Source organism: Choloepus didactylus, chromosome 2 (assembly GCF_015220235.1).
Source record: "Choloepus didactylus isolate mChoDid1 chromosome 2, mChoDid1.pri, whole genome shotgun sequence".
Classification (NCBI taxonomy): domain Eukaryota; kingdom Metazoa; phylum Chordata; class Mammalia; order Pilosa; family Megalonychidae; genus Choloepus; species Choloepus didactylus.
Genome location: NC_051308.1, coordinates 34,552,321 through 34,566,925, shown reverse-complemented (window position 1 = coordinate 34,566,925; position 14,605 = coordinate 34,552,321). Strand labels below are relative to the sequence as shown.

Genomic DNA, 14,605 nt, shown 5'->3' with positions numbered 1-14,605 from the left:
GGAGGACAGAACATCTGAAATCCTGCACACACAAGGAACAGATAGGGAAAAGAATGTGAGCAGGGTGTCAGGGAACTGAAGGACAACCTGAAGCACATGAATATATGTGTTATAGATATCCCAGAAGGAGAAGAGAAGGAAAAAAGCAGCAGAAGGAATAATAGAGGAAATAATCAATGAAAATTTCCCAACTCTTATGAAAGATGTAAAATTACAGGTCCAAGAAGCACAGCCTACTCCGAACAGAATTGATCCAAGTAGAACTACTCCAGGACACTTACTAATCAGATTTTCAAATGTCAAAGACAAAGAGAGAATCCTGAAAGCAGCAAGAGAAAAGCAATCCATCACATACAAGGGAAGCTCAGTAAGACTAAGTGCAGCTCTCTCAGCAGAAACCATGGAGGCAAGAAGACAATGGTATGACATATTCAAGATACTGAAAGAGAAAAACTGCCAACCAAGAATCCTATATCCGTAAAACCATCCTTCAAAAATGAAGAATAGTTTAAAATATTTACAGATAAACAGACACTGAGAAAGTTCTTGAACAGGAGACCTCCTCTACAGGAAATACTCAATTAGGGAGTGCTGCAGACAGATGGGAAAAGAGGAGAGAGAGGTTTGGAGAAGAGTGTAGAAATGAAGATATCAGGTGATAGAAAGAGGGTAGAGATCGGGCATTTGTTGTTGAAGGAGTATCAGATGTTCTAGAGGATTAATTGTGCAGATCTAGAAATGGATAGCACAATACTGTGTGATGGTAGCACAATATTGTAAGTACACAGAAGAAAGATGACTGTGAATATGGTTGAAAGAGGAATGTTAGGGGTCTGTATGACACCAGAAGGAAAGATAGAAGATAAAGACCGGGACTGTATATCTTAGTGAAAACTAGAGTGGTCAATGAGTCTGATTAAATACACAAATATAAAATGTTTGCATGAGGGAGCAGCAAGAAGGAATGAATTTGTGAGGTATGCAATGAAATGAATGAACCGTGAGGATCATGGGTTGAGTGAAATAAGCCAGAAATGAAAAGGCAAATGTTATAATGCTTCACTAATATGGACTGATAATTATGTGTAAACTCTGAGAATTGAATCTGAGAGCATTTACTCATAAGCTTTAACAGTGATTTCAAGGTTTTGAGATTCTGAGTTGTGTATTACATGATCAGTCCCTGGAGCTTCGGGTGTCTGTGTGGGGCCTGGGACTCAGAGCCAGAATTTGGCAGCTGTGAGGGTCAACATCACCCCATGAATAAACTGTTAAAGAGGCTGAAAAGGAGTTCAGACTGTGATTGGAGACATGAACGAAATGGACTTGGTTGAGATTGGGATGGATCAGACTGAAGGGTACAGGATAATATTAACTGCGTTTTAAAGCTCTGGCTTCTGTGCAGGACCAAAGGAAGAGATGCTCAGATGTGGCCTCTCTCTCTAAGCCAACTTGACAAGTAAACCCACTGCCCTCCCCCCTGCGTGGGACATGACCCACAGGGGTGTAACTCTCCTTGGCAACGTGGGCTATGACTCCCAGGGGTGAGCCTGGACCCTGCATCATGTGACTGAGAAAGCTTTCTGGACCAAAGGGGGAAGAGAATTGAAACAAAATAAGTTTCAGGGACTGAGAGATTTCAAATGGAGTCGAGAGGTCATTCTGGAGATGACTCTTATGCATTATGTAGATATCCCTTTTTAGTTTTTAGTTTATTAGAATAGTTAGAAGGAAATATCTGAAACTGTTGATCTGCAATCCAGTATCCTTGATTCTTGAAGGTGATCATGTAACTATTTAGCTCATATGGTGTGACTGTGTGATTGTGAAAACCTTATGGCTCACACTCTCTTTACCCAGTGTATGGACAAAAGAGTAGAAAAATGGGGAAAAAAGTAAATGAACAATATGGAGGAGTGGGGGTATGGGATGTTTTGGGTATTCTTTTACTTTTATTTTTATTCTAATTTTTATTTTTTGGAGTAATGAAAATGTTCAAAAACTGTGGTGATGAATGCACAACTATATGATGATACTGTGAACAACTGTTTCACACTTTGGATGATTGTATGGTATGTGAATATATTTCAATAAAATTACATTTAAAAAAGTTAAAATGGAATTTTATTCAGCAATAAAAAGAAATGAAGTACTGATACATGCTACAACATGGATGAACCTTGAATACATTATAAGTGTACAATTCCATTTATATGAAATGTCCAAACAGGCAAATCCATAGAGACAGAGAATAATAGATTAGTGGTTGCCTAGGCTAGGGACAGGAAATGGGGAGTGACTTTTAATGGATACGAGATTTCTTTGGGGGTGATGAAAATATTCTAAAATTGGTGTCATGATGGTTGCTTAACTTTATGAATATACTGAAAACCATTGAATTGTACACTTTAAAAGGATGAATTTTATGGTGTGTGAATTATATCTCAAAAAATTGTTATTTAAAAAAAGTTATCAAAGAACTAACCTCACTCCAGTCTTAAAAAGTACCAGGTGCAATTGTTTTCATTAATGTATTCCCTCAATTCTTTAAAGACAGATAATGTTACTCCTGGAGTACTCCAGGACTCAGTCTTTGGACTTCTTCTCTCCTCTATCTACACTCATTACCTTGGTGATCTCGTCCTGTATTGTAACGTTATATACTATATATCTATGCTGATGACTTATATATTTTTCTAACCCAGACACTTTCCTGAACCTGAGATTCATATATCCAACTATGTACTCAGCATAGCCACTTGGGTATACAGTAGACTCTCACACCCAGCATCTCCAAAACTGAACTCCTGATCTTCCTCCCACCCCCAAACCTGCCCTACCTGCTGTCTCTTTGATCGCAGTTAATGGTAACACAATTCTTATACCTGCTCAGGCCCAAAACCTTGGAATCACCCTTAACTCCTATCTTTCTCCCACAATTGCCCTCCATCCAATTCATCATCAATCCTGTTGGTTTTACCTTCAACTACTTTTGATTGTCCCCATTATAACCCTTTGACCACCCTGGTTCAAGCCACTGTTATCTCCTACTAGATAGTTTATTGCAAGAGCCTCCTAACTGGTCTCCAAGTTTTCACCTGCACCTCCTACAAACTATTATCAACACAGCAGAGCAGTCATTTAAAAATGTAAGTTAACCCTCCCCCCTACATGGGACATGACTTCCAGGGCTGTAAGTCTCCCTGGCAACTTGGGACATGATTCCTGGGAATGAGCCTGGCCCTGACATCATGGAATTGACAATACCTTCTTGACCAAAAGGAGGTGAAGGAACGAAACAAAATAAAGTTTCAGGGGCTAAGAGATTTCAAATAGAGTCACGAGGACATTCTAGAGGATACTCTTATGCAAGCTTCAGCCAGGTATTGCAAATTGCCATAGTATGCCAAGCCCCAAACAATTATATTTCTGAAAGCTCTAAAACATACCCTGGGCTCTATCTAAGACTCTATAAAAGTTTTACTTAGTAAGTTTATTTTTTTCAGAAACTTAAGGCCTCCAGATTGTTCCTATGCCAGATAAACCCTGAAACCCAGAGGTACAAGTCTCTACAAGAACATCATCCAGGTTCATTCCTCTACCCCTTTTCAGCACAAAAAAGTTAAAGTGGTCATTGCCCAGATATCCCTGAAGATTCAGAGAAAGAACAAATTGAGAGGGAGGAGGTGTAACTGAGAAATTAGGATTTAGCAAATGAGTATGACTTACGGAATCATTATATGGATGTTTCTTTCATCGTGGTTGTTAGTGTCTTGGAATAGCCAAAAGGAAATACCTGAAATTGTTGAACTGTAATCCAGTAGCCTTGATCTTTGATGATTGTATAACTATATAGCTATATAGCTATAAAACTATATAGCTTTCATTTTTGACTGTGTGGTTGTAAAAAACCCTGTGACTAATGCCCCCTTTACCCAGTGTATGAGTATATGAGTAATAAAATAAAGACAAACATGAAAAAGAAAATGTGTAAGTTAGATATACACTTGACTGAGAGTAGAAGCCAAAGTCATTTTTATGGCCTACAAGGCCCTAGATAATATGGCCACATCTACTCTTCCCCTGGCTGCAAGCAAACTCTTCTTCCCACATGCCAGGCACATTCTCACTTCTGGGTCTTTGCACGGCCTGTTCTCCCTGCCTGTAACCCCCTTCCCCCAGAGAGCCAAATGGCTCCTTTCCTGTCCTACTTCAATTCTTTGCTCCTATATCTTCTCAGTAAGGCACACTCTCACTACCCTATTTAAAATTGCAATTCCCCACCAGTACCCAGCACTCCCAATCTCCCTCTGTCTGCTCTATTTTTTCTACAGCACTTATTACCATTTAAAATACTATCTGATTTATGTATTTATTTCCTATATACCAACAGTAACCAGTTAGAAAATACAATGAAAGAAAATATCTAACTTATAATAACAACCCCAAATGTAAAATACCTAGGAATAAATTTTATTGCAAAATGTACAATATTAATATAAAGCAAAGTTTAAAATTATCAAATAAAATATTTTCTTGAATAAAACAATATTCTAAAGGTGCCAATTCCCCTAAATTAATTCATAAACTTGCTGTGATTACTGTTAAAATACCAGCAGATTGGAATTTTTCAAAATAATGCTATAAATATGACACATACATTTAACAAAAATTAAAAACTGCCAAGTACCAAATAAAACATAGACAAAGACAAAAGACAAAGAAAAAACTAAGGAAAATATTTGCAATACATATCAGGTAAAGTTTCATAATTTGTAAAATGCTCAAACAAAATAATGAGCGGCTCAACAGAGAAAATGACCAGAGACTATGCAGTGCATACTCAGAGAGAAGGCTTGCTAGTAGATGTGGCAGCTGCATGTGCATTGTGGTGAGGGGCCACACTGGCTGCCAGGTGCAGACCTGCACGAAGCCCCAGCCATTGTCTTTTAGCACAGCAATAACAACAACCCCCACAATAACAGCTAACATACTGAACTGCTGGTAACTATTCTAAGCATTTTATCTCTATCAGTTAATTTAATCCTCATACCAGTTGTATGAGATAGGCATTATTGTAACTCCACACTTAACAAATGAGGCACAGAGGAGCCAGAAGGCCAGTGAGTGATATTGTCCAGATAGTCTGACTCCTTACCCTACTCTAAAGGAAGTGGGATCCTTACTGTGATAGACTCATGACATCCAGTAGTTATGTAGACCAAGCTGTAGTCAAAAAGCCCAATTTGCCCCTTAAGCATAAAACTCATGCGTACTCTTTGATGGGTGATCACAAATTCTATCCCTACTAAATTACTGGGGAGTTGGGAGACACACCAAGTGGCCGATATTGTCCAGTACAGTCTGCCCAAGGCACACCTGAGAAAACACACCCTGTATGTATTTCATCTGTCAGTTTTGCCAGCATGGCCTAAAGTACCCATCAATCAAGTATCCTGCATGCCTTGCAGTGTTTTCATACTAGAAGGCAGCAGACAATCATCTTCTTGGTAATAGGGTAACAACCAATCCAGGGCCTGATACCTGTGAAGGGGTAGGTGAATTTGCTCTAATCCAGAAGCCAAAGCCCTCTACTATGTGTTACAAAAATTCATCAGACCTTCCCTCTTGACCTCTACCCAGGTCACACTTCCTAGGAGCCCCAGTGCTCTCTAAAGAGAACAGATATGTGTACCAAAATTCTCTGGGCCTTTGTGCATTCATTCCTCAAGTCTGAAACTCCTGGATCCCAAGATTTCAGACAACTAACTCTCAGGGTGATGTATAAATAGTCTCATCTCTCTCAGAGATGACTTTCCAGGTGGACCTTGGACAGCTGAAAGACACTGTGAAGACTTTAGCCAACACCAAGCCCTGGATTCTCCCAAGCTCAAATGAACAGCATTTCATATATGATTGCCTGTGACAAGGGGCTGTCATATACCAGCTGTCATATTCTTTTTTATTCTCAGGAACCCCAGTTTTAGCAGAACTAACTCTGAGAATACCATGTCTTAACCAGCCCTAAGAAATGGGTCTCAGAAGCAGAATTTCTGAACTCCATTCTACCTAGTCAAGTCATTCTGCACATCAAACAAGGCACAGATGAGCTAATAGCCAACCTCCCTATCTATTGAGTTGCAGTAACTGAAAAAACAGTGTTCGCCTATACCTTGATCCTGGTCTACCCTAACCGACTCACTCAACAACATGCAAATCTCTTAGTTGAGATGAACATCACCAAATCTGTTAGGTCAGATACACCCAATACCAGTAGATTTAGAAATGCCACCCCAGCCTCTCTTCTTGCTTCTCCAGGAAGCTGGTTGCACCTATAGAATGAGTCAGGGTACACTCATTCCACTCTACAAATACTCCTGTGACACCATCAAAATTAACCATACTAGCGGACTCGGGCAAGATGGCGGCATAGAGAGGAGTGGAAGCTAAGTAGTCCCCCTGGAACAACTACAAAAAACCAGAAACAACTAGTAAATAACCCAGAATAACTGCGGGGGGACAAACGAGACCATCCATTCATCATACACCAACCTGAATTGGGAGGAATGCCCGAGAACACAGCATAAAATCTGTAAGTAAAACCTGCGGAACCAGGTCGGGAGACCCCCTCCCCCATAGCCCGAGCTGCAAAGCCTCGTGGTGCCAGAGAGAAGCTCTCTCCCAGCAAGCGAATACAGCCCAGCTGAGCTCCAACTGGGGTTTTAAGTAGCGAGTGTGAACTGCTCACTACAGGTACGCAGCCCCAAAAAACATACAGAGGCTTTGGGTGACGACTGACCTGGGAGAGCTGGAGGGTCGCCTTGGACTCGGTCTGAAGGGGACTATCTGTTTCTTCTTTGGCTCAGTGGAGAAAGCCCCAGTCATTTTCAGTTTCCAGGGCTGTGACTCTGGGAAGGGTGGAGACACCACAAGCAGAGAGTGAGACCATTGAAATGCTAATGACCTCCACCTGGGGGCTCTGTCTTCTCTAGGAGGAAAGGGGTGAGGCCCTTTCCATTCAGAACCAGACCCCAGAGCCTGGGGGAACACAGCTATACCTCCTCACACCAGTCAAGAATTATAGGCTAACAGGCGTCACCTGCTGGGCAGAAAAGCACAGTGACCTGAGGCATCAAAGGGTGGAGCAATTTTCTAAGACACACCCTCAGGGAAACCAGATACTGAATATTTCTTCCCTCTGGGACCTGAGCCTGTTCTGGTCTGGGAAAACCTGATTTGGATAACCAAGGAAACCATGCCTAGACAACAGAAAATTACAACCTACACTAAGAAAAACAAAGTTATGGCCCAGTCAAAGGAACAAACGTACACTTCAACTGAGATACAGGAATTTAAACAACTAATGCTAAATCAATTCAAAAAGTTTAGAGAAGATATTGCAAAAGAGATAGAGGCTGTAAAGGAAGCACTGGACATGTATATGGCAGAAATCAAAAGTTCAAAAAACCTACTAGTAGAATCTATGGAAATGACAGGCACAGCACAAGAGATGAAAGACACAATGGAAACATACAACAGCAGATCTCAAGAGGCAGAAGAAAACACTCAGGAACTGGAGAACAAAACACCTGAAAGCCTACACGCAAAGGAGCAGATGGAGAAAAGAATGAAAAAATATGAGCAACGTCTCCGGGAACTCAAAGATGAAACAAAGTACAATAATGTACGTATCATTGGTGTCCCAGAAGGAGAAGAGAAGGGAAAAGGGGCAAAAGCAATAATAAAGGAAATAATTAATGAAAATTTCCCATCTCTTATGAAAGACATAAAATTACAGATCCAAGAAGCGCAGCGTACTCCAAACAGAAGAGATATGAATAGGCCTACGCCAAGACACTTAATAATCAGATTATCAAATGTCAAAGACAAAGAGAGAATCCTGAAAGCAGCAAGAGAAAAGCAATCCATTACATACAAAGGCGGCTTAATAAGACTATGTGTGGATCTCTCAGCAGAAACCATGGAGGCAAGAAGGAAGTGGTGTGATATATTTAAGATACTGAAAGAGAAAAACCACCAACCAAGAATCCTGTATCCAGCAAAGCTGTCCTTCAAATATGAGGGAGGGCTCAAAATATTTTCTGACAAACAGACAATGAGAGACTATGTGAACAAGACACCTGCCCTACAGGAAATACTAAAGGGAGCACTACAGGGTGATAGAAGACAGGAGTGTGTGGTTTGGAACACAGTTTTGGGAGATGGTAGCACAACAATGTAAGTACACTGAACAAAGGTAACTATGAATACAGTTGGGAGAGGAAGGTTGGGAGCATGTGAGACACCACAAGAAAGGAGGAAAGATAACGACTGGGACTGTGTAACTTGGTGAAATCTAGAGTATTCAACAATTGTGATAAAATGTACAAATATGTTCTTTTACGAGGGAGAACAAGCAAATGTCAACCTTGCAAGGTGTTAAAAATGGGGAGGCATTGGGGGAGGGATGCAATCAGCATAAACTAGAGACTGTAACTAATAGAATCATTGTATTATGCTTCCTTTAATGTAACAAAGGTGATATACCAAGGTGAATGCAGAGAAGAGTGGGGGATAGGGGAGGCATGTTAGACACTTGACATTGGTGGTATTGTCTGATTCTTTATTCTACTTTGATTTAAGGTTATTTTTCCTTTTGCTGCTTCCTAGCTGTCATTTTTTTGTTTCCTCTTTCTTTTTCCTCTCTACCCTCTTTGACTCTCCCTCCTGCCTTGTGGAAGAAATGTAGATGCTCTTGCTTAGTATGAGCAGAATGTTCAATTAGGATGAACTTAAATGTTTGGAAATGAACAGGGGTGTTGGTAGCAAGATGTGAGAATAACTAACAGCGCCGAATGGTGTGTGAATGAGGTGGAAAGGGGAAGCTCAGAGTCATATATGTCACCAGAAGGAAAGTTGGAGGTCAAAAGATGGAAATGTATAAAACTGAATTGTATGGTGGGCAATGTCCATGATCAACTGTACAAATACTAGAAATCACTTCATGAACCAGAACAAATGTATGACAATACAATTAGAAGTTAATAATAGAGGGGCATATAGGGAAGAACTATATACCTATTACAAACTATATACTACAGTTAGTAGTAGTTCAACATTTTTTCATAAACAGTAACAAGCGTACTATATCAGTACTAGGAGTCAACAATTGAGGGGGGTTGTTTAGGGATGGGGAGATTTAGAGTTTCCTTTTCTTTTTTTCTTTTTTCATCTTTCACTTTATTTCTTATCTGGAGTAATGAAAAGTTTCTAAAAATTGAACGAAAATTAAGTGTGATGGATGCACAGCTGTATGAGGGTACCCAGGGGCAAGTGATTGTACACTTTGGATCTTTGGATAATTGTATGGTATCTGAACAATCTCAATAAAAATGAAAAAAAAAAAAAAAAATTAACCATACTATGGACCTGCCCGAGAGATGTGCCCATTGTATCCTCTTCATGGTAATCCACAAACACACCAAAATGGTGAACTTAAATCCCTTCATCAGCTCTAAAACTATATGAGTCACCACCATTCATTAGCTTGAAAGTGATATAAACCCAACTCAAATGTGCCTCACATAGTTGAGAAGACCAACTGATTCAAGCACTCAAAGATTTTGTCATCAGGCTTTTGTCTTCCATATTTCAGCTCTTTTGTCTCTGTTAGCTTCATTCTGTAGGCAAGCTCATCAAGTGATGAGCAAGCTGATTGCTGATACCCCAAATTCACATCATTAGCACACAATCCCAGGAAAAGAAATCATTTCTCCCTCAAAGTACAGCATCTAACTGGCCTTGCTTAGATCACATGGCCATTCCTGAATCAGTTAATGTAGTGTGCCAGTTTAGATGTATCATGTCCCCCAAAAGGCCATTATCTCTGATGCAGTTTTGTGGAGGCAGATATATTAGTGTTGATTAGATTGGAACCTATTGATCGAGTGTTTCCATGGAGATGTGACTCAATCAACTCTGGGTGAGACCTTTGATTGGTGGGTATTAATTGGATCTCTGGAGTTGTATAAAGGAGTTCACAGATGGAAAGACCTGAGAGCAGCTAAGAGTGACATTTTGGAGAGAGCTGCAGCTAAGAGAGGACAAAAATGCCCCCAAGAGCAACATTTTGGAGAATGCCATTTTGAAACACAACCTGGAAGCAAGTGAACACCAGCCACATGCCTTCTGAACTAACAGAGGTTTTCCAGACATCAATGGCCATCCTCCAGTGATGGTTCCCTGTTGTTCATACCTTACCTTGGACATTTTATGGCCTTCAGACTGTAACTTTGTAACCAAATAAACCCCCTTTATAAAAGCCAATCCATTTCAGGTCTTTTGCATTCTGGCAGTATTAGCAAAGCAGAACGTGTAGCTAGCTGCATGGGCACAGTGATTGGCCAGTCTGAGTCATAAGTCAATACCTGCAGCAGGGGTTGGTGCACAGAAAGTGATTGCCCTCACAAGACCATGAGGAGCAGGGAAGGGGTTTTCTCAAAAAATAAAAAAGGGTGTATGCGGGGAGATAGTGGGCAAACAGACAAAAACAACATAAAAATTACTCTGTTCCCCAAAGAAATCCTCTGTTTCCAAAGCCTGCTTAGCTGCCTGATGCTCAACTTTTGCCTGCAGGATGTATCCTAGTGTCTGCAAATACGTGTTTGTTTAAGTCTCTCTATTTCTGAACTTATCCTATGTTGTGTCTATCACCTGCCTTCTAACTTCCAGACTGAATTCATCTATTGAATGCTAGGAGAGTACTTCTGTACTACATATCCTGTAGACATGAACTATCTACCTATGTAGCCATTACAAAATTTGCCTTCACTACTCTCCCATCCATGACATCCCATTTCACAAAAATATGGTTTCAATCTCTGCTACTTTCTCACATTTCCTAAACCTGTATCCATAGTGCCCCACACCATCTCTAATCAGGGAAGAATTGTTAAATGATTTAATAACCAAGGTTTCAGGCCAAGCATAAAAGATTTGGGAGTCATCAGCACATAGGTGGAAGTCAATATAATGTGAGTGGATGAGATCACCCAGCTGACTGTGCAGAGCTACACTGTTCAGTATGGAAACCACTGGTTACATGTGGTTACTGAGCACTTAAAATGTGGTTACTCCAAATTGAGATGGGTAGTAGGTATAAGATACTCATTGGGTTTCAAACACTTTGTATGATAAAAGAATAAAAATTATCTCAATAATTTTTGTTGACTACAAGATGAAATGATGATATTGTTGACATATTGGAGTAAAATATACTATTGAAATTAATTTCACCTATTTCTTTCCATTTTTAATGTGGCTACTAGACAATTTAAAATACATATATGATTTGCATTATATGTCTATCAGATGGCATTGTCATGGAGCAAAATGTAAAGAAGGTCAACAATCAGTTGAATTTTTATCTTACTTAAGATAGGTCTTCTACAAGATTTTGGTACTTATTTTGATGCTTGGTATTTTTTATTTTGATGTTTACTTGATTGTTCTGATAGCCACAATGATTTTTTATGTGTTTTAAGTATTTTCACGTAATTACTGACACATGGCTATTTATAATATTTTTAATTTCTTTTGGTTATTATTAAATGGTAGGGCAGAAAAAGTTGAACTGTAAATTCCAGACAAACCCTCACTCACTAATATTCCACGTTCCCTACCAGCTCTCAACCACAGACTTCATGAGAAATTTCTAATATTTTAAATCATTGAATTCAAAGAAGCATATTTAAAATATATACTTCACACAATATTTTTTAATTGATTTTGGTAATTAATCTATTGGTTATAAGCCCTTCATGGAGACTTTCTCCTCTCTCAGCTATGTACTGACTTCCACTTTAGAAATACATATTTTTATTTACGTAGGCCCTAAAATAAACAATATTTCTGAAAAACTAAAGTACTTTGAGGAAAATAAATAATGCCAGAACTTATTAAATCACATGAACATTCATCAAAAATGTTACCTTGAATAACATTTAATATAATAGATATTTCATGTGTTTAATTAAATTACTAGGCCTTACACAAGATCATGAGTGTCAAGGGACGAGTTTCTCAAAGGAATCAAAACAGGGGTAATGCACAAGCAAACAAAAACAACTCAATATTTAAAAGAGAAAACAACTGATTAAACCTTATGGGTGAACCATGAATAAATACCAGATCGTTAGAGTAAGCACGCTGAAAGTGGCTAATGTGTGTATTTTTTTTTAAATTAAATATATATTTTTACCAGGATAACATCTTAAAATTAGGATGAGAAATTACAAATCACAAACTGTACTCAACAAGCACAATTTTGTGTACAATTAAGTTTATACCATGTTCAAATCTCCATGCTTTGTAGTCCTATATGCACAGATTTTGAGAAGACATGAAAACCTTTCAAAATATAAATAACAATATAAGGGTTAGTAAGACTAAAGACTACAACATGAGACAATATTAGGCAATTTATCATCACTTTTCAAACAACTGTTAGAAAAAGTACATCAGTGTAGATTTGACAAGGCTGAGACTTCATGACAGCTGGAAGTTTTATCAGGATTTTAAAAGATGCCTAGGATATTCATCCATTTCAGGGAAGGATTCAGTCCAGGTATAAGGGAAAGATGTGAGCCAAATCCCAGAAGCTAGAAAATTTAAGGACTGTTTGGGAGATAATGGAATAAACCAATCTGGATGAAGTGTAATATTACTGGAAAGGAAAGGAGATGAAATTTGGAAAGAAAGTTGGGGTCACACTGTGGAGACTTGTTTACTGGGCTAAGACTTTGGACTAGATCCTTAGGCAATGATGTCTATAAGAATTCAACAAACATGTTTGAGCAGGAGTGTTATCAAGATAAGTCATAACTTAAAATTGTTTTATCAGCAATTCATGAAAATAGACAACATGTTTTCCACTGACATGCTAGGAATATTTAGCAGTTGCTTCATTCTTCAGGCCTGTGGTAAAATGAATTATGAATCCCAATGAGAGACATGTTCTTAATCTTTAACTGCACTCCTGTAGTATGAGCGTATTTGTAAATAGGAACTTTTTAAGATATTATTATTACTAAGGTGTAGCCAACTGAATCAAGTTGGGTCTTAATCCTTATTATTGGAAGCCTTATAAAGAGAGGAAACAGGAAGCCAGAAGTTAGAGCGTCACAGGGAGAAGCAGAAAGTCAGCAGAAACCAGAAAAGCAGACACAAGGAGAGAGAGAGGGAGATCACTGTGAATGTGCTCCACCCTCTTTGAGGCCTGAGGTGGCAACACCTTTCCTGAACATCCACCTCTGTCTGCCAAGACATCCAGGATCGTGGCAAGGCAGCACCAGAGCCCTACAGACTTCTAGGAGTTTTTCTTATGCCTCAATTTTTGTTTTCTGGCCTCTGAAACTGTGAACTAATAAATGCTTGTTGTTTAAGCCAACCCACTGTAAGAAATTTGTCATTACAACCTGGCAAAGTTAAGACACAGTCTAACTTCAAAAACTCATTAGCTCCCCTGGTATGGTCAATGTATCTAGGTTGAAAAAAATTCAATTATTGTCATAGAGAAAGAATCTGGATATTATATAAAATTTTCTGTGTGAAAAATAAATCAGAAAATAATGAGTCTTCAAATGTTAGGATTGTAAGAAAGCCTGTTGAAGAAGGAAAATGATATTTTAAAAACAAACCTCAATATCAAGGAATCATTTAATCACTGCAATGTACATGTTCATTGGTAATATAATCTATCTTTCCAGGTTGTAAAAATGAATGGTTTACACCCTATGTTCATATTAATTACAGATAAGGTCTTGATACAAAATGAGAGTAAGATTTTGTCTCAGTAACAAATTAATTGTCTTTCAGGTTGAAGAACATCTGCTGTCTTTGCAGGCAACCTACAAAGATATTGTTGCTGAAAAAGAACTATTAGCAAATCGGAAAAATCTGGCTACCAGATGCCTGCAGTATGCATCTATTTTACTAACTGCCCTGGAAGATGAGAAGGCAGGACTTTCCTTGATTTTATATCTATTCATTGATTTCTACTCGGTTTAACAACCCCTAAGATATTATTTCTACTGCAAGCTATATCATATGCTTCCTAAAACTACCTTACTATCCAATTTCTTTTTGAGATCAATAGTCTTATTCAGATAAAATAAAGGAATCTTGAACAAGTAGTCTTAAATCAGAAGTAACAGACTACAAAGATGAGAACTTATTTTCTCTTGTTCCTAGGATGTCAGAACACTTTTGCCTGAAGGCGGACAAAAGAAACTTTTCAATGAATATGTTCTGAGTTTTCCCTTGCTAACACAGAATCAACCCAAGCTAAATGTATAAAGCATAGGTGGGTCCAAAAAAAAGAGAGGATGTCATTAGGAGAGAGAAAAAATTTATTTTGTCCTGTCCATCTTCTGACCTCTTTTATCTTCTCATCTTTTTATTTCTCCTGTAACTCATCCACCTTCTTTATATTTGAATCCCTACCAAGTAGACTAGAATCTTGGTATAGTCACACCTCACCTCAGCTATCTCAAGGAACATTACACAGCTCTCAAGTTAATTTTAATTCAATTTAATTGTTGAAATA

General features: G+C 38.6%; 1 protein-coding gene across 1 annotated transcript in view; it reads left to right on the top strand.

The window, feature by feature from the left end:
- Positions 1-14,605, top strand: part of DNAH14 (dynein axonemal heavy chain 14) — a 426,387-nt gene that overhangs the window by 321,279 nt on the left and 90,503 nt on the right. Inside the window, exon 63 of the mRNA XM_037805786.1 lies at positions 13,876-14,016. Coding sequence (XP_037661714.1) covers positions 13,876-14,016 — 141 coding nt within the window. The remainder of the gene's footprint in view (positions 1-13,875; positions 14,017-14,605) is intronic.